Genomic DNA, 27,298 nt, shown 5'->3' with positions numbered 1-27,298 from the left:
TGACACAGCAGTTTCAATGAGACTTCTATGGCACAGCAGTTTCAATGAGACTCCTATGGCACAGCATACATTCTACTGTTTAGCAGACTCTTATATTGTATTTCTTAGCAGACACCCGTATCCAGGGTGACTTACAATTGTGATATTATTATTTACATACAATTACCCATTTATACAGTTGGGTTTTTTAATGGAGCAATCTAAGTAAAGTACCTGCTTGCTCAAGGGTACAGCAGCAGTGTGTAAAGTACCTGCTTGCTCAAGGGTACAGCAGCAGTGTCCCCACCTGGGACTGAACCTACACAAGAGCCTCCAGTCAAGAGTACAGAGCCCCCTGACCACTACTCCACACTGCTGCTCCAGATATTGATTGAGACATCTGAAATCTCTTTATAATACACAGCAGCAGATACTGATATTGATTAAGCATGTCTGAAATCTCTTTATAATACACAGCAGCAGACCCGGATATTGATTAAGCATGTCTGAAATCTCTTTATAATACACAGCAGCAGACCCTGATATTGATTGAGCATGTCTTTAATCTCTTTATAATACACAGCAGCAGACCCTGATATGGATTGAGCATGTCTGAAATCTCTTTATAATACACAGCAGCAGACCCTGATATTGATTGAGCATGTCTGAAATCTCTTTATAATACACAGCAGCAGATACTGATATTGATTGAGCATGTCTGAAATCTCTTTATAATACACAGCAGCAGACCCTGATATTGATTGAGCATGTCTGAAATCTCTTTATAATACACAGCAGCAGATACTGATATTGATTGAGCATGTCTGAAATCTCTTTATAATACACAGCAGCAGACACTGATATTGATTGAGCATGTCTTTAATCTCTTTATAATACACAGCAGCAGACCTTGATATTGATTGAGCATGTCTGAAATCTCTTTATAATACACAGCAGCAGACCCGGATATTGATTGAGCATGTCTGAAATCTCTTTATAATACACAGCAGCAGACCCTGATATGGATTGAGCATGTCTGAAATCTCTTTATAATACACAGCAGCAGACCCGGATATTGATTGAGCATGTCTGAAATCTCTTTATAATCCACAGCAGCAGACCCTGATATTGATTGAGCATGTCTGAAATCTCTTTATAATACACAACAGCAGATACTGATATGGATTGAGCATGTCTGAAATCTCTTTATAATACACAGCAGCAGATACTGATATGGATTGAGCATGTCTGAAATCTCTTTATAATCCACAGCAGCAGACCCTGATATTGATTGAGCATGTCTGAAATCTCTTTATAATACACAGCAGCAGACCCTGATATTGATTGAGCATGTCTGAAATCTCTTTATTATACACAGCAGCAGATACTGATATTGATTGAGCATGTCTGAAATCTCTTTATAATACACAACAGCAGACCCTGATATTGATTGAGCATGTCTGAAATCTCTTTAATACACAGAAGCAGACCCTGATATTGATTGAGCATGTCTGAAATCTCTTTATAATACACAGCAGCAGACCCTGATATGGATTGAGCATGTCTGAAATCTCTTTATAATACACAGCAGCAGATACTGATATGGATTGAGCATGTCTTTAATCTCTTTATAATACACAGCAGCAGACCCTGATATGGATTGAGCATGTCTGAAATCTCTTTATAATACACAGCAGCAGACCCTGATATTGATTGAGCATGTCTGAAATCTCTTTATAATACACAGCAGCAGATACTGATATTGATTGAGCATGTCTGAAATCTCTTTATAATACACAGCAGCAGACCCTGATATTGATTGACATCTGAAATCTCTTTATAATACACAGCAGCAGACCTTGTTATTGATTGAGCATGTCTGAAATCTCTTTATAATACACAGCAGCAGATACTGATATGGATTGAGCATGTCTGAAATCTCTTTATAATCCACAGCAGCAGACCCTGATATTGATTGAGCATGTCTGAAATCTCTTTATAATACACAGCAGCAGACCCTGATATTGATTGAGCATGTCTGAAATCTCTTTATTATACACAGCAGCAGATACTGATATGTATTGAGCATGTCTTTAATCTCTTTAGTACACAGCAGCAGACCCTGATATTGATTGAGCATGTCTGAAATCTCTTTATAATACACAGCAGCAGATACTGATATGGATTGAGCATGTCTGAAATCTCTTTGTAATACACAGCAGCAGACCCTGATATGTATTGAGCATGTCTGACATTTCTATCAAACGGAAAAACAACTAAAAATAAGGAATACTAAAAGGACCATGTTCGCAAACTCAAAACAAGCGATACAAAGAAATACATACATAGACCAAACCCGTATATTTAATAATATAATATAGATTTTGTTGAATATATATGTGAATGATCAAATATATAACATTTCAAAGTACATAAATGAATATTTGAAAAGAGATGAAAAAAATAAACAAACGAAGTCTATCTGCTCATTTATGTTATTAGATGCTCCTCACTGCGTGTTAAACTTAACAAAGACTTAAAATAAATGACAATAAATAAATAAATAAAACACATCATTGTCAATGTAAACCCATACTGCTATAAGATTCAGTATTTATTTTTACTTACCGTTGACATTTAGAGTACGGGAACCGCTTCGTAAATTCGACCGAGTCCCCATTTCTACTCTGTGCCGGGTGTATTCGTGTGCGGCGCTGCTGCTGCTATCTCTCCGCTGGAGTCTGGTGCTCTCTTTCGGCTCGACTGCGCCTATTATAGAGGGCAACTGCCTACGAAGCACGGGGGCTGCGACGTGAAACCCACACGGGCCAAGCCGGGGCATTGTGCGCTAAAGGCGGGGGACAAAACCCGGCACTGTGCCCGCTGACGGAGCTCAGAAGCGAGGGAGGGAGTGGGGAGGAGACTCCGAGGAGGTCTATAAAAAGTTCAATTTCTCCGCTAAATATCAAAAGAAAAGAGGAAGGGATGAATGAAGAAAGGATGAAAAGAAGACGTGTGCGTCAATTTTTTAATGCTATTCCAAATTAATACGGATCTTATTTTTTTACTTTGAAGGTTCTGCGATCTAAGACACGGCTCACACCGCCGTTCACTCGCAGACTGACAGGCGCTCCGATACGGCAGGAAAGTTATAGGGGAGCCGCTGCAGGATTGAGGCTCTCCTTAGGACCATGGGTTAACGACTCCTGCACTAGATGGATGGACAGACAGACAGCTAGCAAGCAACTACTTTACCTCCTAGATTGTTCCAGTAAAAACCCAACTGTATAAAAGTGTTGCAGAATTTGTATACATTTATGATTCTTGAAATGTGTATTATTATTATTATTATTTTATGTAGGTTGTGTGTGACAACTGTAAAATAAATAATAGACTACTAATGTAAAAATAATGTGATATCGTCATCTCAACACTTAACGTGTCATGAGTATATCTTGTTATTTTCCTTGTATAACACTGTACAACTGCTGCGTCTGTGTGTGTGTGTGTGTGTGTGTGTGTGTGTGTGTGTGTGTGTGTGTGTTTTGTACTGGTAATAGACAGGACTGTTTCTCACCTTTTGGGGGCCCTAAGCAGGATTTGGTTTGAACCCCCCCCCCCCCCCCCTAGTAGCCCACTCCACTTGGCACGACATCAAAGCAACATAGGTTTAAGACTACTGCCTTTTTTGAAACGTTTGTATGAGCACACATATGTACAAGCAAACATACAATGTACAATAAACATTTAGATTTTTACTGAGGCAAAAAAAAAAAAAAAAGTTGAACAAACCTCTTGCAGATCCTGTTCATGTTACAAAGGTAAAAGTTATCATCTTACAAAGCCTGGAGACTGTTCGTGTAAACTGCAAAGCAATATTAAGTCTCTTGGATGATGATGTTAATGTTAAAATTTGATGACCCATATTATTTCAAAGATTAAAACTAATTGTCTCCCAGCAAAACCACAGCAACCTACAATGACCATATTCACACTGTCAGAAATATGTGATTTTAAAAGGACAAGAATATAACATCACTATTAATAAGTAGATGGGTTCATACCTTTATTGACTTGCATTTGGTTCACTGCTACTTAAGTAGCCTTACACTGCTGGGACTGGTAACTGCTGCTGACCGGTAAGACTGGTGCTGATACTGCTGGGACTGGTGCTGACACTGGGACTGGTGCTGACACTGTGACTCGTGCTTTGAACGAGTTTAGCACACAGTTTCTCACTCAATTCTAATATTCTTTTGTCTGTATAAATCGATGATAGGAAGTAGTACAGTACTTCAGGCGGGGGAAACCGGTCGCAGAGGTCCCGGTGCTGCCTGGCGCACAGGCCGGGTCGCTATAGATGCAAATACACAGCCCGAGATTATAGTAATGTGAAGAAATTAAAAATAACATTTTTATATATATATATATATATATATATATATATATATATATATATATATATATATATATATATATATATATATATATCAATTTTACACTCTTAAAAAAGAAAGTGGGTACATTTTTTATTATTATTTTGGTCTTCACAATTAAGAATTGAGTCGATTTTTACCGAGGGCCTCGGCTGCCTCAATGTGTACACTGTGACTACGCGCCTGGGCACCGCCAGCATGCAAGCAAGCTACAGCAATAAAAACGGAGCTAAATCAAATAATACAATACCTTTCTCATGTTGTTTTTCTTCCTCATTTTTTTTCTTTTTACGCTTCTTCGCGCCAGATTGGTACATCTTTTTTCAGTCATAATTTGTTCGCAATCCTCAAAGAAGCCACCGGAGGCAGATATCACCGTGTAACATTTTTTTTTTTTTTTTTTTTGGTTCCTGGGTAGTAAGTGTTATTTTCTAATTGCTTATGCCTCAAAAGTATAGAAAATGGCTATTATTCCCCACAAACTTTGCTTTTGTGACCAGGACAGTGATATTTTGAAATTTACCTATTTTCCAGAACATTCCAGATAGATTCAGTGCTGAGTAAACTTGGAGTAACTTCTAGAACTTTCTAGAACTTTCCAGTAATATAAATAGTATTATTATTATTATTATTATTATTCATTTCTTAGCAGACGCCCTTATCCAGGGCGACTTACAATTGTTACAAGATATCACATTATACATTTATCACATTATTTTTTTACATACAATTGCCCATTTATTCAGTTGGGTTTTTACTGGAACAATCTAGGTAAAGTACCTTGCTCAAGGGTACAACAGCAGTGTCCCCCACTGGGGATTGAACCCACAACCCTCCGGTCAAGAGTCCAGTGCCCTAACCACTACTCCACACTGCTGCCACTGTAGTAGTATAAATACAGGGGCCTTAAGCCCACCAGTTCAGTTTAGTTCCAGCTGCCTAAGTGGATACATATCTGCATTTTTCTGAGATGGCATCAAGAGGCTGCAAGCATCCGGCAGACATATTTTGCTATGTCTGCGGCCAATTTATCAAGACAGGAGTGAAAAAGTACTCCGTGGAAGCATCTGCTAAGATGTGTGAGGCCTACAAGGCATATTTCGGCATGCCTGTCGGGGATCAAGACAAACCCTGGGCACCTCATTTCACCTGCGAGCAATGCAAAAAAACTCTGGAAGGTAAGATGGGCAATTATTGCTCGGAATTTTATGTTATAAAATTTGTTAAAATTTTTAAAATTGTAAAAGTTTTTAATTTTAAAATGTTTTACAATTTTCAATGTTATTGAATAAATATATCATATATGAAAAATGTTGCGAGAATCTCTTACACATTAGTCATGGGTGAAATAAATGTATTTTTGTAGGATGGTACAGAGGGGAAAAGAGAGCCATGAAGTTCGCTATCCCAAGAATTTGGCGGGAACCCACTGACCACTCAAGCAACTGCTACTTCTGCATGGTGGACCCTTCCAAATGTCGGACTGGCAAGAATGTACCTGCTATCACGTATCCGGACTTTCCTTCATCCATCGCCCCGGTGCCACACTGCCATGAGCTCCCCGTACCCACTCCTCCGGAGAGAGAGCAGCCGTCTTTAGAAGTAAAGAGAAGGGTCTTTCAGGTACCTTCAAGACTTCTTCCCTAAGCTGTCTGAGGCAAAGTTCAAAGCCGGTGTCTTCGTCGGACCACAGATAAAGAAGATCCTGGAGTGCAATGAATTCCCCAAGAAGCTCACTAGTAAGGAGAAAGCGGCTTGGAACAGCAGCTTTGTCGCAGTGGTTCGGGGCTTCCTGGGCAATCACAAGGCCGAAAACTATGTGGAGCTGGTTGAGACTCTGGTGAAGAACTACGGCACAATGGGCTGTAGGATGTCCCTCAAAGTCCATATCCTTGATGCTCATCTTGATAAATTTAAGGAGAACATGGGAGCGTACTCGGAGGAGCAAGGCGAGCGCTTCCACCAGGATATAATGGACTTTGAACGCCGCTACCAAGGACAGTATAACGAGAACATGATGGGAGACTACATTTGGGGGCTGATTCGTGAAAGTGATTTACAGTATAATCGTAAATCTCGAAAAACTACTCACTTCTAAATCATTTGTAGTCATTTTTGTATTACTTTAGTATAAATACATGTTAATTTGGATTCATATGTTGTTTTTTTCTGACTTTATGTGAACCAAAAGACACAAATTCGTCTGTTTTCTCATTGGAAAAAGGTAAATTTCAAAATATCACTGTCCTGGTAACAAAAGCAAAGTTTGTGGGGAATAGTAGCCATTTTCTATACTTTTGAGGCATAAGCAATTAGGAAATAACACCTACTACCCAGGAACAAAAATTGTGTAACATAGTGACGGAACAAGCCTGCTTGCTGCTACAAAAGCGGCACTATACTGAACTTTACCGATGCGTTAGGAATAGACACCATTCTTTTATTCATGCTTTTACATATCAACTAATTGCATTCCGCATTTACAGAACATACATGATTATCGTGAACATCTGATAAAATCAAACAATCAAAAAATTCCACTGACTCACACTGCTTTCACTTTTTACCATTTACTTCTTAGCCCTTAGCTTGCGTCTCAATGCGTGATGATATTGGTTTTGTTGACTCAGTTGCCATGGGAACGTTTAAAACTCCGCGACAAACTTTACTCAAATGCACAGCTGTACAGAACACACCCCCTCAGGCATGTGCTGTCTATTCACGGGAACAGACTACTGAACCAGTTAGTTCAGAAGATCGCTGGATACACTATAAACAATCTGACAATTTCACAAATAAACCCGTTTGTGTTCAACCCTATGAGAGGTGGAATGTAACAAAAATGTTAACTGCAAAAGCCAAAGCGTCAAACATCAACGACAAAGTTCAGCATTTGAATTGAAATAACAGCTGTCAAATAGACAAAGCTCAAGACTCGAAGATAATATGCCAAATTGAGCGCTGTGCTTTCCATTTGCCACTTGATCATTCAATTCCCCGGGACTGCCCCTGTCATGGTAAATCTGACATGCTAAAGAGATGCTTTGCACTGTTTCTTAAATCAAGTGGCCTCAAACAAATTGTCAACTTTAATATCTGCTTAGCCTACCTATCAGTCTGGGGAAATTGTAAAAATGGGTAATTGACTTGTGGATGTTAACATCAGAACTCGAGCTGTCATTCTCGTCCCCTCAAACTGGCGCAGGCAACACATCTGCCTGGATTCCTGCATGATATAAATGTGTTTCTTCATTTGCGCGGCCTGCTTTTTATTATTCATTGGGGTTTGTTTACTACATGCCTCCATAGCTGAGCCTTTAATCAGACAGTCCTTGTAGGTGACAGTCCAGTTTGATCTGCACGTACTTCTGCCAAACTTCAATTCAAAGTACAATCTTCTAAATGGGTTATTATTATTATTATTATTATTATTATTATTATTATTATTATTATTATTATTATTATTTATTTTAATTAACGTACTGATTGAAAATTAGAGGACTAATATAAAAGAGGTGCGCGCATCAATTGCAGCTAATCAGCTCCCATTAGCACCTGAACCTCTTTATAAACCCATTGCGCACTAAGGAACACCAAACTCAGCTACTGACGGGTTTGTTTTTATTATTGTTTCTTTAGAACGGTGAAAGAAGTTCACGGTCGGGGCTGCCTTGGATTTAATGATGCCGTGTTGTCTTCGATTTGGGTAAATGTTGATCTTTTCTCTATTTTAGAAAAGTTCATTTTATTGTGTGTTTCTCACTTGCGTGTTTTTTTTTTCAATGCAGAATAACATTGCTGTTAGCAGTGTTAGTCACTGAAGTTTGGACGCAGAACCCCCCTCTAGGTACGATAACGGTCGCTTCAGCACATCTGTTCTTTTAGCTTGTTGTTTATTTGCCGGTTGTGTGTTTTCATGTATCGTTGTTTTCTGCAGGCTCGGTGAGGACAGAATGTCAAGGGAGTGTTATGATGATGATGTTGGATAAGTCTTTTGTTGGAAAGTATTTTCGCATCAATGTGATTGGTGAGTGATCAATTTTCTTGAATAGAAAGCTTTTGATGTATAAAGCCTGTTGAGTCGTAATGTAATAACCTGAATTAAGAACAGAGCACTCCTGCGCTGTAAGGCTTCGTTTCTTTCAAATGCAGGGTATGAAACTCTTGCGTTAACTTTAAAAGCATGTTGCTGATCACCCTAAATAGACCTGTGCTGCTACAACCTTAGTCAGATTTGTTGACTGCAAGTGCGCAGAAATAGAAATTATTTACTCTAAACCTACTGTTCCGAATGGGCGTATAATTCTATTAATATAACTCGTTTTTACAAAATTGCCTATGGAACGGGGCGGTGGGGGTGTTCACTTTGTATCTCTACCTTGCTTGATCACGTGTACACTTTCTTAAAAGGCCAACTTAATTTATTTTCCATAGACAATAAGGGGGCGCTTGTGTCCCTCTCTCCAAGACTGGCCGCACAGTGTGGATATAGCTTAACCGTTGACTTCTTGGGAAATGCCAAGTTCCTTGCTTCTGTGTTGAGCTGCTTTGCTCAGAACACAGTGAGTTTTAATTATATTTCTTTTTAAACGTGTTTCTAATGGTGACATGCTGGGACTAACTTTAGCCTTTGTTTCCAGAATGATGAGACCTACAAGCTGACAGTACAAATCAGTGTCTTCTCAAACAGTGCTATGACTTCAGCTTCCTCCTATGTTCAGAGCATGACATGCCGCTATTCTCCTTGGGCAGAGAGGGAGATTCTGTGTGAAAGAAACTACATGGAGGTAAGGGCTGTCGGGATGTGAATGCTGTTCAGTATAACTTGTTGGGTTGTGTGGGTATTTTAATTGTCATTACAGAAGTGCTTCACTCATGACTAATTTCAATATTCTTTAGGTTTCTGTGAGAAGAGGTGTGCCACTTATTGAGCCAAACTTTGTTCAAGATGATCCTGATTGGTCCCTTGCATACCCTGAGGTAGAATCATGTGACTTTGCATTTGCTTCATTCACATCCCCTTGGTCTTGCCTAATTGAGGTCTAATCTACTGTCTCATCTAGTTGAAGCAAAATCTAATGCCTCCCTTAACTTTAACCTGTCTCCCAAGAGGGTGGTCATATTGGAATTGTGTAACATTTAAGGCATTGGCTTTGTATACATATTCTGTGATTTGTTGTGGTAAAACATGATTGTGGTGAAGTTAACACTTTCTTGTCAGTGTGTAAGCCTTGTATTTCAACCACTGAGGTAGTGGCTTCATATGTGCAGGGTTATAAACCCTTCATGATAAATGTGTCCTGATATACCTTTTTGAAGTCTGCTGTATAGGAGCAATTTCAAGTATTATCCTAAAGTTTTGGTACACTGATTAAGGTCCAGTACAAATGAGTGGCTACAAACTCTGCCTGTATCCGATCCAGACCACATGCTTTCACGTAGGCTCTTTCGTACGCAGTCGTATTTGAGGATTCTCTGTTCCATTAGAGACGTTTGATCATATAACGGTTTCAGTGATACCTTGTTAAAATTTCACCCTTCAGTTTTAGTTCATGTTTTATTAAACAAGCCATCTGCTGTGACAAATCCTTTAGACTGGGGATGCTTTGTGTTCAAACTCCCTATTCTAATGGGGTTTTCTCTTTGCTAGGCAACTGCTGCTGACAACAGCATCTGGAAAGTTGTGTTCCATCTCCCAGCAAATAGAAAGACAACCATGACTATTGCTCAGGCCATGACAAATGGCTATGGCATAAACACTACACCAAGTCGAATTCTGGTTAGAGCTGCATACAACTCCACAGAAAGCCAGCCTCAGGTGGTAAGTAGTCTAGGCTTCATTGTTCTCTAGTACAGTATATCCAGACTATGAAGGTAGAAAAGTCTTGCTTTTGTTTTAGTAAAATTCCCCCTCCCCTCTAACAGATCCAAACTGTACCAATGGCTGTGCTAAGGTCAACCACCTTTTATAAGCAAAGATGGATGGTCATGATGGTGGACACTGCAGTTACATGTCCTACTGGTGAGTAAGCTTATGGAGGGTAACTGTGCTCAAGAACTGTTCTACGTTTAAGTGAATTTTCTATACCAAGTCTATGGTGTTCCTTTCTGTCAGATGGCACAGCCTTCACAGAACAGATGATTACATGGAATGTTCCCCGTGTTCTACCTCCTCTTGTTCCGACACCACAAATTACTACCCTTGATGTTCAAATGGGAGTTGATGGTCGCAAGCTTGACCCTGCAACGATTCATAATAGAGATTATAAACTGGATGTCGGTCCCCAGCTAATCGCTGTAAAAATTCCTGTGGGAGCTGATGGTGGATATTACAAGGTATGTAGAAGTTCAACATCTTCTAAATCCTTCTCATTTTAAAGCTTTCCTCCTAAGATGCTTCTGTGCTTTCAGAGCCATGTATTGGACAACACATATGTGATCTCTTACTCTATTGAACCAATGCTGGAGCATACCTGGCAAGATGGGCCTGAGAAGACCAAGTACACCGTACTTCATCCAATAACCACTCCTTTCATGCCTCGGCCACCAGTTGTCACAAACAGTATGTAGAACTTGTCCACATGCAGTAAATCAAAGGGATTTGTTGCAGTGCTCCACTTCATAGCCTTCATTTAACTGCATGCTTTAATTTCAGACACTGTTCCTAAAGCCAGAGTGTTCAATGTGACCCTGGGGACATTCCTGCCTGATGTGGAGCTGGTCAAAATTTTAGTTGGATCAGAGACGTTAACTGTGCCAGAAGCCAACCTAAAAGGTTATAATGTCCAGGAGCATGTCTTTCCCAATGGATCCAAGACCTACACTCTCCAGGTGCCATTTGAGGACCCCAATGTGAAGCAAAAGGTAACATCCCACCTGTTCAACCATCCAATTGCCCTTTGAAAACACTTGCTTCTTGTGGATGTGTTGCTTGCTGTCTGACTTTGGGTTTAATCCTACAAACCATTGCTTTTCAGGTAACTCCTCCAGACACCAGAACCTACATTCTGCCCCTGACCTACTTGCTGAATATAGTGCCAGAGAATACACCCTTTACTCATCCTGCTGTAGTTGAAGCCATTCTCAAAGACATCAGTAAGTGCCTGACTGTTTGTGGTCTACAACTACCCTTTTCTGACAATCCAGTCCATTGCCCTGACAACTGCTCTTCCTCTTGCAGTTCTACCTACAGTAACTGGCTACTGTGATGGTGCTGCATTCTATACCATGGTAACATATGGCAACATGGGTCGCAACTGGGTTCCTTTTGTGGGCTCAAGAGAACTTGGTGGAAGTCTGCTTGCCCTGTACAAGTATAATGCCAATGCTACCAATTTCTGGATGACTGTGCCATACAACTCAGTTGATGCCACATATGAAGTAAGTGATGGAACTTTAATGTGTTTTAGTTGTCTTGGGTTCAACACATTACTGACCTGATGTATTGTCTCTGTAGGTGGTCAGTTCTTCGGGCATCAGAAGCAGGCTTGACTTGACCTTGAAGGATGTTGGCACCATGGTTGTGGTGGCTGACTTTTCTCTGTCCTGCAGTTTCCCTACAAAGATGATTGGTAACTGTCCTGCAGACCAAGCATTCTTTAGAATAGCTGTTTTTGAGATTGGCCAAAGGTTGCATGGAGTGGTATTGAAGCTATAATCTGTTTCCTTAACCTGGATCCAAATGCTATGTTTCAGATTGCTTCACCAATGGAACTATGGCAGCTCTTGCTGTGAAAGTGGAATCTGTCCCCAGCTTGTCTCCAAGTCAACTAACTCTAAGGGATCCGAGTTGCCGGCCTCTTCAGTCTGATGCTATCAATGCGGTTTTCTACTTCAATGTCAACTCCTGTGGCACAACTAGAAGGGTTAGTATTGACACATTTTAAAACCATATTTTGAGGAGGTTCAACATATTGACAAGTTGGCCACAACACCCCTGGATCAATCTGGGGAGCCATGGTGACCGGTGTTTCCATCAGCTGAATTACTTGCATGAAATGTGTACATCTGAAGGATGCCACCTTTTGTATTGAACTGCTTGTCCAGTTCACGAAGGTGCTGTGACACATGACTCTTGGTTATGGCATTGCATGTGCTGCCTATAGACCTTTTTGGGTCAATGGCAGTGAACTGGAAGGAGCGTATTAACTGGGGAAGATCCCGTGGTTAGTATGTAGGATGGGACTAAACTAATACATGAGTTAATACCAATTGCAGCTCAAGAGTTGCCAGCTGTGTATTCAAATGTGTATTTGCAACAAATCCAAAATAACTGCTGTTGCCCTCTTAGAGGTTACTAAAACAATACCAAATTAGTCTAGCAGTTTCTGTAGACGGACTTGTGGCATCATACTAACTGTAACAAACATGCGGTCCCAATAAAGTGTTCAATTATGAAATTGCAATATTCATAACCAACGCTTTTTATTTTTACATTGTGAAATTGGTACAAAATTAGTACACAGCTGGGGATGATCCCGAGTACCATATTAGCTAGTCTGCAACTTGGTATGCAGCTCCATACTAAATCTACAAGTTCATTGCAACCTGAGCCTTTTAATTTTTTTTTTTTTTTTTTTTTTTTTTTTCTCTTCCAGTTTGACAACAACCTCCTGACTTATGAGAATGAAGTGCTGTTCACATCTTACCGGTAAGGATTGCAATCAAATTGAGTATCCTTGTGGTTGAGCCTGAAACTCTCCTAACCCCATCTCCTCTTTCCAGGTTGAGAGTTGCCTGTCACTATCTGGTCAATGACACCAAGGTAGTACAGTTCTTGTACCAGAATAATCCTGCACCTGTAGTCCAGCCTGGCTTGGGGGACCTTGCAGTCATCATGCAGCTTGCATTGGGTAGGACTTGGCAATTGAAATAATATAGTTGCTCTAGTAGCGTGTTTCCACCTATAAAATTCTCCCTTGCATCTCTGCAGATTCAACCTACAACGACTTCTATGGCGCTTGGGATTACCCTGTTGTGAAGTACTTGCGAAGACCCTTGTATTTTGAGGTAGAGCTCCTGTACAGCAGGGATCCACAGGCTGAATTGTTTTTGGAGCACTGCTGGGCAACCTATTCTGTTGACAGGAATAGCTCTCCAAAGTGGGATGTTGTTGTGGACAGGTAAGATGCTGGAATATGATATTGCTGCTACAAAACCTAGGAATTGGAGTTGTGGCTGACGTGCTCCTGACCTACTTTCTCTTTCTAGTTGTGAGAACTCTGCAGATGAGTACTTGACCATCTTTCACCCAGTCTCCAGCAATGCAAGAGTGCTGTTCCCATCCCATCTGAAGAGGTTTGAAGTGAAAATGTTTTCCTTCACAAGTGGCCGGGATGCACTGAAAGGACAGGTAAAGTGGAGTGTTGGGATGGGGATCTTGTACCACAATGCATGGTTTGGATTGCTTTGCAAGCAGCAAATAGTCACTGTTCTCAAATCTTTAGTGAGTTGGAATGAAAACATGTAACTACACTTTTGCAAGAAACACTTATGATGCAATATATTTGTTTTTCAATTCAGTAATCCTCACTGGATGATGGTACTGCCTGATCTATTGATGCTAGTTTTGCTTGACAAGGTGTGCTGTCTTTCAGATTTACTTCCACTGCGGTGTTGTGATATGTGATTCAAACCGGCCATCAGACAGCCTCTGTAGCAGACGGTGCATTCCAGGGAAACAGAGGCTTGGTAAGAGCTCTGTTTTGAGAGGGGGGGGGGGAACGGAAACGGACATTTTGCATGCATTTTTGTCCATTTGTTTTGATGGACTCCTAATTCCTCCTGTAGGTCGCAGTGCTGAAGGGATGGATGGTGGTGCAGTAAAGGTGTTTGTGTCTTCTGGCCCAATTGAGCTGAAGAGAGATGGATCCCTTCCCTTTATGCCTAGAAGTGGTAATATGCATGATGTGAACACAATTGCAGTTCAAGTAAAATATAACTATCTCTCTTTTTATTCCTCTAACTATTTCTTTCTTCTCTTCCAGCCCAATTCAATGTGTGGTCCCTTCTGGGAGCTGCAATGGGTGTGTGTTCAGTGGTTATCTTTGTAGCTGGAGTTGTATCTTTCTGGAAACTGCCAAAAAGTGTGTATTGATAAATAGAAATCTTACTTGTAAAAGCTTATTTTCTGTGCTTGACTAATTCTACACTTGATATGTCAGAATGGCCATGTCAATGGGATTTCCTCCTCCTTGCTGTATCAAATGCTTTGATTTGCCCTGATCAGGCCATTCTCAATATGGTGTGTTACTCAAGGACCCTTCACTAATTCACTGTGTGAACCTGGGGGCAAAGACTTTCCTCCTCCATTAAGCTGTAACACTATTTTTATATTGAACAGTAACAGGGCAATTACTATACCTTCAGTTATTTAGCATGATAAAATTTAAGGAAGGAACCCCCCCCCTTCCCCCTCATTTGTCCCTTTTATTAAATATGTATTGGGTAACAATTTTCATATAGAAATTCTATTTCAGTATACAGTTTATATATTGTCATGAACCAGGCTTCAACAAGAAACAAACTATAGCCCTGCTTCACTGATTTAATAATATACGTTTAACTGTTAATTATTTTGAAGCCTCGTGTGTAGAAATGGTAATGGAGGGGGGGTTCATTTGAAAACAAAAGCTGGTGTAAAGTTAAAAGCAGTCCACCAAAGCCAGGCTTGTCCACTTTCCCTTATGTTGGGCCCTTCTCCCTGACAGATTCTCTTGTCTCTTTAAATTTACATTGTGGTGGCTTCATAAATGATTTTCCCACTTGTTAGTTTTTGTAGGCTAGGTATCCTCTACATTACGACTCATCATACAGTCACTGTGCTTCACATCACTTCCAGCTCTTAACTTCTAGAATAATTCCAGGTGTGTACAGCAATATGTTCCATACCAGGAACTCCTTTCAAAAGTACAAACTAATTGTCTTCAGTTGAACTGTATTTGCTGCTGCTCCTCCTCACTGTGTCATCTGTGTTCTTTATTGTTTACTTTTCACACTGAATTCTGTAATTCATTAGCTATAAAGAAAACTACCACTTGAGGGTGCAGTGCATAGAAAAGGAGCACATACCAACCCATAAACCATAATAATTATACATACCTAAATAAATTAAATAAGAATACATTCCTGTGATGAGATAAAGCGATCCCGTGCTGTAAGCCATTCTCCCAGCCGTCAGGGGGCTGTGAGCCAGCCTAGAAGGCCCCAACAGAGATGGTGTGATGTGGCAGTTCTGCCTTTGGGGCGGGAGTCCCGAAAGGACGGTCACCATCTTTGTTGAGGGCAACAACACGGAATGTCCTGCAAAGTCCCAGAATTGGGAGGAGATTAAAATGGCAATTGCTGATTGGTGTTCCGCTGATCAGGGGGCGTTCCGCAGCACATAAAAGGGGGCCGTGTTGTAGCAGTCGAGGGTGGTATCTGAAAGCACAAAGGAGTGTGGGAGAGGTACTGAGGGACAAAACCAAACAAATGCTCACTGTGACTTTTTTGACAGACATAAACAAACTAATTCAAAAGAGACAGCCAACCAGGAGGGTGGACACCAGAAAGGCAAGGACAGCCACCCAGAGTCTGGATAATTTTACTTTGTTTGTTTTGTCTCTCCACATTTCAGTTAGCGTTTCTCTTTTGTTTGGACATTTTCTTTTGTTTGTTGTCCTGATTACCACTGTTTGCAGACACTAATAAAGGAAAAGAAAACAACTTGTGTCATATCATACCATTGTCTGGACTTGATTATTTTTACACCTCCACCCAACTCTGCTATCCGTGACAATTCCTTTTTTTTAAATAATCAAAATTCCAGTTCAGCTCCTACATACATTTTTGCAAAAGCAATTATTTTTGCTAACATTTCAGGTTCTAAAATCACTATTTCCAGCAGTGCAGTTCCTTCCTGTCTGTATTGGTCATACTTTAGGGCCCATGGGAAGCCAGTGGCAGGCATGCATTCTGGTTACCATGTGACTCCTTGTTTATTGGGACAATTCAGGTTTTTCCAATTGCAATGCATTGTGGTACATTCTACACCTCTTGGGCACTGTTCACAGCAGGACTACACTTCCCACAATGTATTGGGGTGTGAGTTCAAGAGCCTAAACTATCCCAGTGTGTTCTAGTGTGCATGAAGTCATATGGTAACCCTGCCCGTGAAGGCCTGTTTCAGAGTTCTGCCCCATGCAGTCTCCCTTATTTTTTAAGCTCAGTGCTGACAGGTATGCATATTATAAAACACACACATGCAAAGAACAGAATTCTAGAAACAAACTTTATTATACAGTTCTGTGGGTGATCGTGTTCACAAAAACTAAGTATATTAAGTATTAATCCAAACACATGCAAAATATAAAACATTAATATATCTCTTACATTTTTGCTTAGTGTAGTTTGTAATACTCCCGTTAGATAAAAAAAAAATCGAATGTAGTGGCTAATGCAGCATTCAGCCACAAAACGGTAAAACTGCAAACAAACTACACTTCCCAGAATCCCTTGCCAGTTTCTGTAGTCCCATGTGTGATGCCATAGGTCTGTCTGCCTCTGAGTTATGATTACACAGACATAATCTACTTATTAGATTCCTTCTTGCTTTGACATGCTACTTTCAGTATGCAAGTTTAGGGTGAAATTATCAACACTCCTTATATATATACCTTGTTCTAGCATCACAAAAGTGTGTAGATTTATATGGACCGAATATGTTTGTTTTTTGTTACGAATGCAAGTTTGTATTAATTTTGTTCACTGCGGTTTATACGTCTTTTACTGGAAGTGGTCCCTGGTGAGAGCTCCAAGTAAGGTATTAGTTTAGCTTTTCAGTTTTAACACTGTGTGTGCACATGAGTCTTTTATTTTACTCGAGGAATTGGTTCAACAAACCGCTACTTAATTGCACAGTTTGTACCGCTCTGTGCAGCGCCGTCCCGTTTGTAACACGGTACGTGAACTGCATTCTGCTAAACAAAACATCACAACAGCAGCAGCAGCGCCATCTACTGGACAAAACCCAGACATGCACGTTGAAACAATGATCCAGTTCAATATCTACAAAGACTGAACAAGAAGCTATTAGCGAAGCCCCGAAAAAGAAAATATTATACAAAACGGTTTAAAATCAAATATTTAATTGTTAATAAAACCATTTTTAGATACTGTGGAACTACTTCTCTCAGTGGAAGGTGACACAAATAAAAATTATTAAAATAAGGTTTAAAGTCTTCTTTATTTACCAACAACACCACACTCATAGCCCCATTTAATAAGAGCAATAATACACTCCAGGGTCTGTGTGTTATCATGAGATATATCACCACTTCCTGGGCGGTTGAAGAACTCGACTTCGTCTAGTGCCTCCCTATGCACCCAAGGCGTGGTGATATTACCTCATGATAACACACACACCCTGTCGAGTATTACTGCTTCATTAATGTAGTCATTAGGTTTATATGTCACATTCCTTTGTTGTCACTGTATTGATTTAGATATTCGGGTTGGATCCTCGGAAGCCAGCGGAACTCCAGCGTTTCTCTGACAACCACTGATAACCCCTCCCGTGATGATCGGCGCTGCCATGACAACCCATGACATCACCCGCACAAGTTACAACACGTCGAGCCATTTTTTGTAGCACAGTATTAACGTGTTATTGTTTTCACAAAATAACATCAATAAGATTATCAGATCACCTGCTAGTGTGTACTAAACAAAACCTCAAATATCAGTGAATAGATACAGAGACAAGCCGTGGCACCAGCAAGAGGTTAAAATAAAATTAATAAATAAATTACGACATGAAACAAAAATACATGTGGGTATAGTTTAATCAAAAATCCATGTGTCCATAATTCTGATTATTTATCTAAATAATCTTACAGCTAATTCATTACAAATGATCAATTTCTATATTTCCCAGAGTGCTAATATGGTGTTATAATTTAGCATATTAATGGCTTTTAGAAATCATCTATGCTAGTCTGCCCCTCAAACAATTTTAAATATAATTTAGATTTAAATGGCAGGTAGTATATAAATCAATTTCTAAAACAGGTCGCATTTTGTAATTTAAATAGGACTACTTATGAGCTACCAAAACGTATTTTTGTTTCATGTCGTTATTAATGTATTTACTTATTTATTTGGTTAAACTTTAATCCAGCCTTAATTTTAAATTATATGTATGAATTACTGACGAGTAATATTTGTGATTTGATTACTCTAGCAGATGAACTGATAATGTATGGATGTTATTTTGTGAAAACAATACAATATTAAAAAAAGAAATACTACAACATGTAATAAATAAATAAATTATACACCAAACTGTAGCACATTTGTTTAGTCTTAATATCATAACAAATATACTTATCATAAATACGCACTTCCTTTTATTTGTTGGAAAACGATCTGGAACTGAAGTAAAGGATTTTTTTTTAATACAGTGCTGTTTCAGTATTTAAAATATGGTTTTCTTCCAAATTAAAATGCCGGCAACGGTGTGTTAATTTAACGAAGCGCCTAACGCCGCTCGGAACGTTCGCATTTTTAAATCCTAACGGTCTCTGCTCAGCTGAGTGGAATGTTCACGAGCCGGTTGCCTAGCAGCGTCTCCCCCTCCTTCTCTGCACCGCCCTCTCGCCCTCTCTCGTTGCTCCAGCTAGGAGTTCAAATTTAGCTTCGTTATATTAGCTCAATTCTTTACTAACTTTTACAAATTAGCTTATTGGTGGCTTCGTGTTTTTAAGATGGTTCAGGTGCAGTCCGGGCAGACTGACTGGAGCATCATTACAGTATACCGCACTGCGCTCAGCTTTGTGTGGCGGCTGATACACAAAATAATGAACGACTGTTAAATAAATCACATGTATTGCTTTTTAATGCTAAATATGTATCTGGTATTCTAAGTATTATCAACAATTAATAATTCAGCTATATTCATATTCAGAATGTAATACAGTATTAAGACAGGGCCCAGTATTATAAATAAATAAACACGCTTTAAGAGAAACAGCAGTGATATTTATTGACCATTCCCATACATTCTCTATATGTTTCTACATTGTGGTTGCACAGGGGCAAGGGACTCGGTGATGTTAAAAAAAAAAAAAAAAAACTAGAGCCCACAATTAACCAATATAGAAAGGAAGGCGGGAGAAATGTATTGCCTGTGTGCAGTTGTCACGGGACACTTTTGGGAAATAAATTCAAACAGTAGCCAACTACGCCACCTAGTGACTAAATTTATGGGGCACAAGGACCCTAGCAACACTAAAACACAACACAGGTTCGTAATTATGACCAGTTGGAACTCAGAACAGATCGACCATGACAAGAAAGGCAGACAGTTGTACCATTTCGCAATAAACAATGTTTATTATCCTTATAAAATCATTAAAATATGATAATACAATTTCAATAGTACCAGGGGTTACCAAAAATAAAAATAAAAAACACAAGGCACACACCAATTTACTAGTGCACAAAGTATCAAAAGAAAATAAAAGCACCCACTACTTTGCTAGGGTGCAAAAGTATACAAAAGAAATGAATTTCAGGCCAAAGTCACAATAGACACCACTGGATCCTCATCAACCGCTCCAGGAAAAGGTGCAGCTAGTGACCCCCCCCCCACACTGGTGCCAAGCTCCTCCCTGGATATGGCAGGCACCCCCCCTGGAGACAGAAAAAAAAGCAACAGCACTGAGTGACTCACAATTATGCAGTATACAGAACACCCCAACAGAGATTAAAATATATTACTTTATAGTTAACTATACCAATCCATATATTTAAGAGCACAACCTATAGCCACAGGTAATTTAAAATGCAACACCCCAAAATGCCACTCTCTATCAGATATTTATATCAATAGAACAGGTGCAAGAACCATAAATTACAAGTTACAGGCAAATACCAAATATTGGGTTTATCTCCTTTTAAAAACACAGGTATCACTCTAGAAGAGAAAATATAAAGGTGCACTAGGGTCCCTAAACAGCAAGCGGGTCATAAACCCTATTAGGCAATGTACTAATCATTAAAAGTGGTCCGGCTACTTCCCTTTTAAACTGCACTCTTTTAGTCCTGAATCCACTCTCCAGTACAGCCTGCTTGTTCTACTAATACATTTAGTCCTGAAAATTCCTCTTGGATCCCAGCCTCTGTTCTCCACGTCTCTGCTCTCTCAGGAACTCCTGTGGCTCTTGCAGCTCTCCTCTGCCGGCTCTCTGGCTCTCTGGCTCTCTGGCTCTCTGGCTCTCTGGCTCTCTGGCTCTCTGGCTCTCTGGCTCTCTGGCTCTCTGGCTCTCTGGCTCTCTGGCTCTCTGGCTCTCTGGCTCTCTGGCTCTCTGGCTCTCTGGCTCTCTGGCTCTCTGGCTCTCTGGCTCTCTGGCTCTCTTCTGTGGCACACTCCCCGTCTCTCGCAGTTCTCCACGTTGTCTCTATCGCCGCTCTTTTATATCCATCAAACTCCTCCCTTAACTATCCAGAGCGAATCAATTGGCAAGACCCATTAACAGTATTTGTACAAACTACATTTCCCAGCATCATTGCGGAAATTACTTAAAACCTCCCACTGGAAGTGACATCACTCGCTCTCAGCTCCATCCCAGCCTAGACGCCGTTTCATACCAAGACACAAGGTAAGACCAAATTTAATATAATAAAAAAACGTGTGCATACCATCATAATAATAAAAATATAATACATACAATTCACTCCAAGTAAAGCAAAATCGAACTTAAAATACCAAACCAATACAACATTTTATAAAACGTGCTCAAAACAACTCTCAAATAACTCGTGCAGTCTTACTGTGTGTACCTCTGGCAGCTGCAAAAACGATTAACAAACGTTCAATCATATCGTGAAAGTCTTCCAAAACATTTATATATTATAAACGTGGTTGTTATTTGCAATCAAATGGTTCCTAAACTTTCATTTCCTTTAATATACAACTAATACAGTAATCTTATAAGGTGCTTTAAGATACCTAGAATAAAAGTGCTAAAGAAAAAAAAAAAAGTTATAAACATTGTCACCCTGTGACATAAGCACAAGTTATTTTCAGATGTAATGTCTTTATTTAAGCTCAATCTAGTCCTGCGTAGTGCAAATCACATTACTGTTTAAAGTGTTCTTAAATTGTTTTAACATTAGCAGTGATCCATTTGAAATTTGCTTAATGATTTAAACAACTGAACTTATTGTCAGCTCGGTGCTGAGAAGAAAACACTCCCACTCCTCCTGGTGGATACCGAGACCAATCCCTTCAAAACATTTTCACTCTAGAAATGATCCTTGCAAATATAGTCTTATCTTTTATTGGCAGACCATCGCCCCCAACTGGCAAGCTCTACTTCATATGATACAATGACTGGGCAACAACGAGGTGTTACATTAACAATACAAACTAACTTGAGACAGCCAAGCCGTTAAAGCATACCTTAAGTTTGTCGCGTGATACAAAAGCAAGTATTGGCATTTTTGCATTGTCTGCCTCGTCAAACAAGCTCGAGCCACAACACACAGCGCTGCTGCATCGGGATACAGAGGTGGATTTCAAAGCGACTGAATCAACGAGCTGAGACTACTTTTTAAAGAAATTGAAAACATGCCTCTCGTCGATATATTTGCTATTTAATTTAAAAAAAATGTTTTGAATTTTCAAATGGCAGACTACATTGGACAATCTGAATTGTTCATATCAAGCTGCGATGTAGCCCAAGAGAATCGCTTGCACAATTTAAGGGGATTTAGCTCAAATGGTAGAGCGCTCGCTTAGCATGCGAGAAGTAGCGGGATCGATGCCCGCATTCTCCAAATAGTTTTAATGTATCTGCATATTTAGTCCCAACGCATTATGGAGATAAATACAAAGTGTGACAATTCTTTGTAACAGAGACGCCCGCCCTACATGTGTATTTTAAAGCACAGTCTCCTAATATTTAATATTCCCCAGACTGAAAAACTGCAGTGCGAAGTCCATCGTATGTCTTCCGAGAAGCACAAAGGGAAATTATTTATTTATTTATTTATTTATTTATTTATTTATTTATTTATTTATTAGCAATTAAAGATTTTGTGTTAATTGAGAATAAAAATAAATGGCTTGAAGTTTGCTTTCATTTGTAACGTGTTTATAATGAAATATCGGTTCTTGTGTTTTTACCAATCATTGTACTGTATACTAGCTACTGTTGCATGTCCATGATTTTGTTCCTCAGCTTCCCATATGGTCTAGCGGTTAGGATTCCTGGTTTTCACCCAGGCGGCCCGGGTTCGACTCCCGGTATGGGAACGTTCTTGTTATTGTCATTTTGTTACAGAACTGTGGTCATGTGTAATATGTCTTAAATATGATAATAAAGCTACAGTTACTCAAAATATATATTATATATATACAGAATGATGCAAATGTATTTGACTCTATTCACATTCCCATCGCGTGGAACCATTGCAGTTTGTTTTTAAATTATATTAATCCCTGGTCAAGACAAAGTCTCTCTGGGGTGGGACGATCATTAGATTGCGGATGTAAGGTCTCCGGTCCCATCATAGAAGCAAGATAGTTTATTCACAAATAAATACCTACACATTTATTTATGTTTCTTTTTTTGGTAAATTAACACATTATTGCATTCTGTCACGTCACGCTGTGCACTCTAGGATTGCATAACAAGCATGCACTATGCCAGGACTTCGTGGCGCAACGGTAGCGCGTCTGACTCCAGATCAGAAGGTTGCGTGTTCAAATCACGTCGAGGTCAAAGCCGTCTTTATTTCTATTCCACTATATTTCATTTTTTAACGTGCCTGGATTTGAATGTCTCCGGACATTTATTTATACAATTTATTGATTATATAGCGACAAACAAATTTCAATCAAGTTCCAGTCTCTCCGCCATTATCTTGCGCTGCTGTGTTTGTTCAGGTAAAAAGGGCGTGACCAGAGCAGTATGGGCAATCCCGTTAGGTAGCTTGCATGTCAATCTCTCCTTCTTTTCTATTTATACACCCAGCACTGCTTCTGCCCTTCGTCTGTGTTTGTTTTTGGTCTGTGTTTGTTTTTTTGTTGTTCGCTCCTTTCACTGCAGGTCATTTCTCTGCTCAGCGCTGGTAGACAATATCAGCTATTTCCCTACCTGCTCAGGTGATTCTTTTCATCATTCAGATTTTGTATTTTTCTGCAGGAGCTCCATCGTTAGTCTTCTCTGCTCCCTCGTGTCTCCAGCACAGCTACAGCGCCGTTCAAAGCGCAGCGTCATTCTCAGCTTGCTCTGCGTTCTCATCAGAAAGACTGTTCCGACGTCACCGCTGCACTGCAACTCTTTCACACCGGCGCCTCACAGACCATGGTTACCACGGCAACGCCTCATCGAGTGACTACTGGGAGTGGTAAGTTGCCATGGCGACCAGGCAGCTTTAACAGGCAATGCGAGCCTGTGCCTCACTACTGCAATCTTCTGGCTCCTGCTGCTGCGCTTTTGCAACATGAGAGCTTCAACTCGCCGAATTATGACATCTAAATACTGCAGGCTCCTCTTCTAGACCTACGTTAACTTACTTATATCATCACTAACTGTTCTAAAGCAAACGTTTTATCCATAGACAAGGATTTTAATCGCAATAACCAAATATATGGTACCCTGCTTCACTGAAGCCAGTAGTTTCAATTCCAATCGCAACCTCTAGATGGCAGCATAACACCACAAACTACATAATTTAAACTGATTTGCTATCGCTGCGAATCTCGCACACTCCAAACTTTCTATCAATTCCTGCAGTTCGTTGTCTTTCCGAGGGATTCTCAGTCCCTTCCTGCCTCAACCTCTTTTGCTTCATATATTAACTTGATTATTTCAAATCAAAACCCCTCCCTTCGAGGATCTGGTCATGAAGCCATGCTTATCAGCTTTCTGAGATGTTAAGAATCCACTGTCACATTAATTTTCCAGCTTCCTTGCATCAGGCCATTCCTGCAACCTTCTTGCTCCCGGATTTGCACTTCGTCATTTGCCCCCAACTTCATCAAGGCACTTAATACAACTTTCAAAGTCCATTTCATTCAATTTGAGCTTCCAGGCACATACGGAAACTATGTCCTACGATTATCAACATTTCAGTCAAGAGTCCTCCAACACCGCAATAGACAATACACTCTTAGACTGCTCCTGATCAAATCAATAGGTTTTGCAGCAGCCTCCGAGCAACGCATTCTCATCCTCTCAGGTTGTGCAGAGGCCTCAGATCTACGCATTATTCATCTCTGCCCAAAGGCAGACCCATCTCCGACATCATCTTAAACGCCTTAACTCTCAAATACCAATTTCCACTGCATTCAGCAGCTCTCTGCTCTCCATAGCAGGCCACTGCACACTACTGACAGCATTCCATCGTTTCTCTGTTTCCGTCTGTCCTAAACGGAGGGGGTTCTCTGTTTTTGTCTCTCCTAAACGGACCCGAGACACATTTCCTAAGCTCTCCACGCTGCCCAGCTGACAGCTTAGCTGCCTGAGGATGCCGCACTGAGTTGCGAAGGATCTGTCCTTTTGTCCTGTTGGTCCCCTTCCTGTCTCTTGTTCCACTAAATGCCCAGCAGCCAGAGGATGCTGCTTGACCCGTCGGGAGCGAGTGTCAGATTGTTGTATGTTATGTGTTTAAACTTTGCTCTTTCTCTCTCACTTTTACGTCACACCTCTCAAGCCCTCGTAGGCAACCAGTGAAATGTGAGGTGATGTGAATAGAGACAAATACATTGCATCATTCTGTGTATGTGTGTATATATATATATATATATATATATATATATATATAATTTAAAGTAACTGTAGGTTTATCATCATAATGAAAAAACATTACACATGACCACAGTTTTGTAACAAAATGACAATAACAAAGAAGTTCCCATACCGGGAGTCGAACCCGGGCCACCTGGGTGAATACCAGGAATCCTAACCGCTAGACCATATGGGAAGCTGAGTAACAAGCGCCTGGACATGCAACAGTAGCTAGTATACAGTACAATGATAGTAAAAAACCACTAATTCATTACAAACACGTTACAAATTAAAGCAAACTTCAAGCCATTTATATTTATTCTCAATTAACACAAACTCTTCAATTGCTAAAAAATATAAAAAATCTCCCTTTGTGCTTCTCGCAAGGCATACGATGGAGGGCGCACTGCAGTTTTTCAGTCTGCGGGAATATTACAAATTAGCAGACTGCTTTAAAATACACATGTAGGGCGGGCGACTCTGTTACAAAGAATTGTCACACTGTATGTATCTCCATAATGCGTTGGGACTAAATACGCAGATATATTAAAACTATTTGGAGAATGCGGGCATCGATCCCGCTACTTCTCGCATGCGAAGCGAGCGCTCTACCATTTGAGCTAATTCCCCTCGAATTATGCCAGTGATTCTCATAGGCTACATCGCAGCTTGATATGAGCAATTCAGATTGTCAGATTTTTGGCAATGTAGTCTGCCATTTGCAAATTCAAAAAATAAATGGATTAACTAAATAGCAAATATTTCGACTAGAGGTATGTTTTCAATTTCTTCAAAAAGTAGTCTCAGCTCGTTGATTCAGTCGCTTTAAAATCCACCTCTGTGTCCCGATGCAGCAGCACTGTGTGCTGTGGCTCGAGCTTGTTTGACGAGGCAGAAATTAAAATGGTATTGAGTGCTGACAAGAGTTTGGTATCAGCTGTTGTTTTCCTTGAAAATCTTTTATAATAAAATGAACACATTTATTCATTTTAAAAATAAGTAAAAGTCAACTGTCAGAAGTGAGATTTGCACCCACGCCTCCATTTGGAAACCAAAACACACAATTCTTTACAAAGTCCTTGCTTGTGCTAGAGTGCTGCAGCAAGTTAGTTCCCTTTCAAGTCGAAAATAACCATCAAGGTATGGGACATTGCCGTCAGGCAGTAGGGATTGGCTGAGCTTTATGTCAAAGCTGCCGATAGGCCTCCGCGCAAGCTGCCGTGTAAGCCCGCCCCCCTGGGAGCTTACTATACGCAGCGCGCGGAGAGTCACTTCCTCTTTTGCCTTCAGCATCAGTAGCGGTAGGACTTAGAGCTATTTAACTGACTGTACTCACTAAAGCTTAGGCTTGAGAAGCTGGTTTATCCCCTTCTCCGTGTTTATTTCAGTCATACTCTCCGGAGTTATTATTGTTTATTATTATTGTTATTGTATTATTATTTAGGATTATATATTGTTTAACATTATATATTCCTTTTCGCTTTGCTTCGGCATCGCGTTCTTCGTGGTCTCCATCTTTCCTCTATTCCTTTAATTATTATTGTGTGGGTTTTTTGTATATATATATTTTGTATATATATTTATATTTTATTGTATATATATATATTGTTATATATATTGTATATTGTGTGTTCGGACGCGTATTGCGTTGGCCTTGGCCCACGCGCATTTTGCATCCTCGGTCTAACTTAGGCTAGACCGTGTGTGTGTGCGGGTAGTCTGCTCTGCAGTGTTCCCCCCCGCGGCGCGTTCCCGCCACGTGGTATTGCACTACACTCCCTTACCTTCTGCAGCGTCCACAAAAAAAAAAAAAAAATTCCCTTTCACTATACAGAGGAAGACAACCACCAACGTGCAAAATCCCCAGCACCTTTTGCACAGCATCAGACACTGTACCAGCACTTAGCGTCTCCGCTTGGCGGGTCAGCTGATGCTTAGGCGTCTGTGCTAGCGTTCCACGCTCGGTACTCGCTCTTCAGCGCTCACGCTCCGGCACTTTTGGTGTCAGCGCTTGTGCGCTTGGTGCAGCGCTTCGGCGCTTTGTGCAGCGCTTCTGCGCTTGGTGCTTAGTGCTTCTGCACTTGGGGCTCAGTGCTCGACGCTCGA

At 40.3% G+C, this 27,298-nt stretch overlaps 2 protein-coding genes and 3 non-coding genes across 5 annotated transcripts; 4 read left to right on the top strand and 1 right to left on the bottom strand.

The window, feature by feature from the left end:
- The first annotated feature begins 7,975 nt into the window (after window positions 1-7,975).
- On the top strand, window positions 7,976-12,378 carry LOC131727563 (uncharacterized). Its single transcript, XM_059018930.1, has 15 exons — window positions 7,976-8,121; window positions 8,204-8,262; window positions 8,353-8,442; window positions 8,850-8,977; window positions 9,056-9,202; window positions 9,315-9,395; window positions 10,066-10,236; window positions 10,341-10,437; window positions 10,531-10,751; window positions 10,827-10,977; window positions 11,071-11,279; window positions 11,393-11,510; window positions 11,596-11,795; window positions 11,872-11,986; window positions 12,111-12,378. Exons 1-15 carry the CDS (start codon window positions 8,096-8,098, stop codon window positions 12,299-12,301), a joined length of 2,004 nt encoding a protein of 667 aa, XP_058874913.1. The 5' UTR covers window positions 7,976-8,095; the 3' UTR covers window positions 12,302-12,378.
- A 971-nt stretch (window positions 12,379-13,349) lies between these two features.
- LOC131727564 (zona pellucida sperm-binding protein 2-like) lies at window positions 13,350-14,540 on the top strand (the record flags this gene model as incomplete). Its single annotated transcript, XM_059018932.1, has 5 exons — window positions 13,350-13,537; window positions 13,626-13,767; window positions 14,012-14,105; window positions 14,205-14,309; window positions 14,402-14,540. Coding segments are annotated over 5 exons (639 nt in total), but the record flags the coding sequence as incomplete, so codon positions are not given.
- Window positions 14,541-22,641: 8,101 nt separating this feature from the next.
- Window positions 22,642-22,713, top strand: trnae-uuc (transfer RNA glutamic acid (anticodon UUC)). Its single transcript has one exon. It is a non-coding gene; the product is annotated as a tRNA-Glu (tRNA).
- A 397-nt stretch (window positions 22,714-23,110) lies between these two features.
- On the top strand, window positions 23,111-23,182 carry trnaw-cca (transfer RNA tryptophan (anticodon CCA)). Its single transcript has one exon. It is a non-coding gene; the product is annotated as a tRNA-Trp (tRNA).
- Window positions 23,183-25,316: 2,134 nt separating this feature from the next.
- Window positions 25,317-25,388, bottom strand: trnae-uuc (transfer RNA glutamic acid (anticodon UUC)). The gene has a single exon. It is a non-coding gene; the product is annotated as a tRNA-Glu (tRNA).
- Between the last annotated feature and the right edge of the window lie 1,910 nt (window positions 25,389-27,298).

The sequence above is a fragment of the Acipenser ruthenus genome, unplaced genomic scaffold (assembly GCF_902713425.1).
Source record: "Acipenser ruthenus unplaced genomic scaffold, fAciRut3.2 maternal haplotype, whole genome shotgun sequence".
NCBI lineage: Eukaryota > Metazoa > Chordata > Actinopteri > Acipenseriformes > Acipenseridae > Acipenser > Acipenser ruthenus.
Note: the sequence above shows the minus strand (reverse complement) of the source record. Positions and strands in the feature narration are given on the sequence as shown.

What these genes read in the sequence shown, in the direction of transcription:
- LOC131727563 (XM_059018930.1), top strand. Translation starts at nt 8,096, where the DNA reads ATGATGCCGTGTTGTCTTCGATTTGG. An exon ending in CTGATGGTGGATATTACAAG is followed by an intron (nt 10,752 to 10,826) that starts GTATGTAGAAGT and finishes CTGTGCTTTCAG; the next exon opens with AGCCATGTATTGGACAACAC. An exon ending in TTTCCCTACAAAGATGATTG is followed by an intron (nt 11,987 to 12,110) that starts GTAACTGTCCTG and finishes GCTATGTTTCAG; the next exon opens with ATTGCTTCACCAATGGAACT.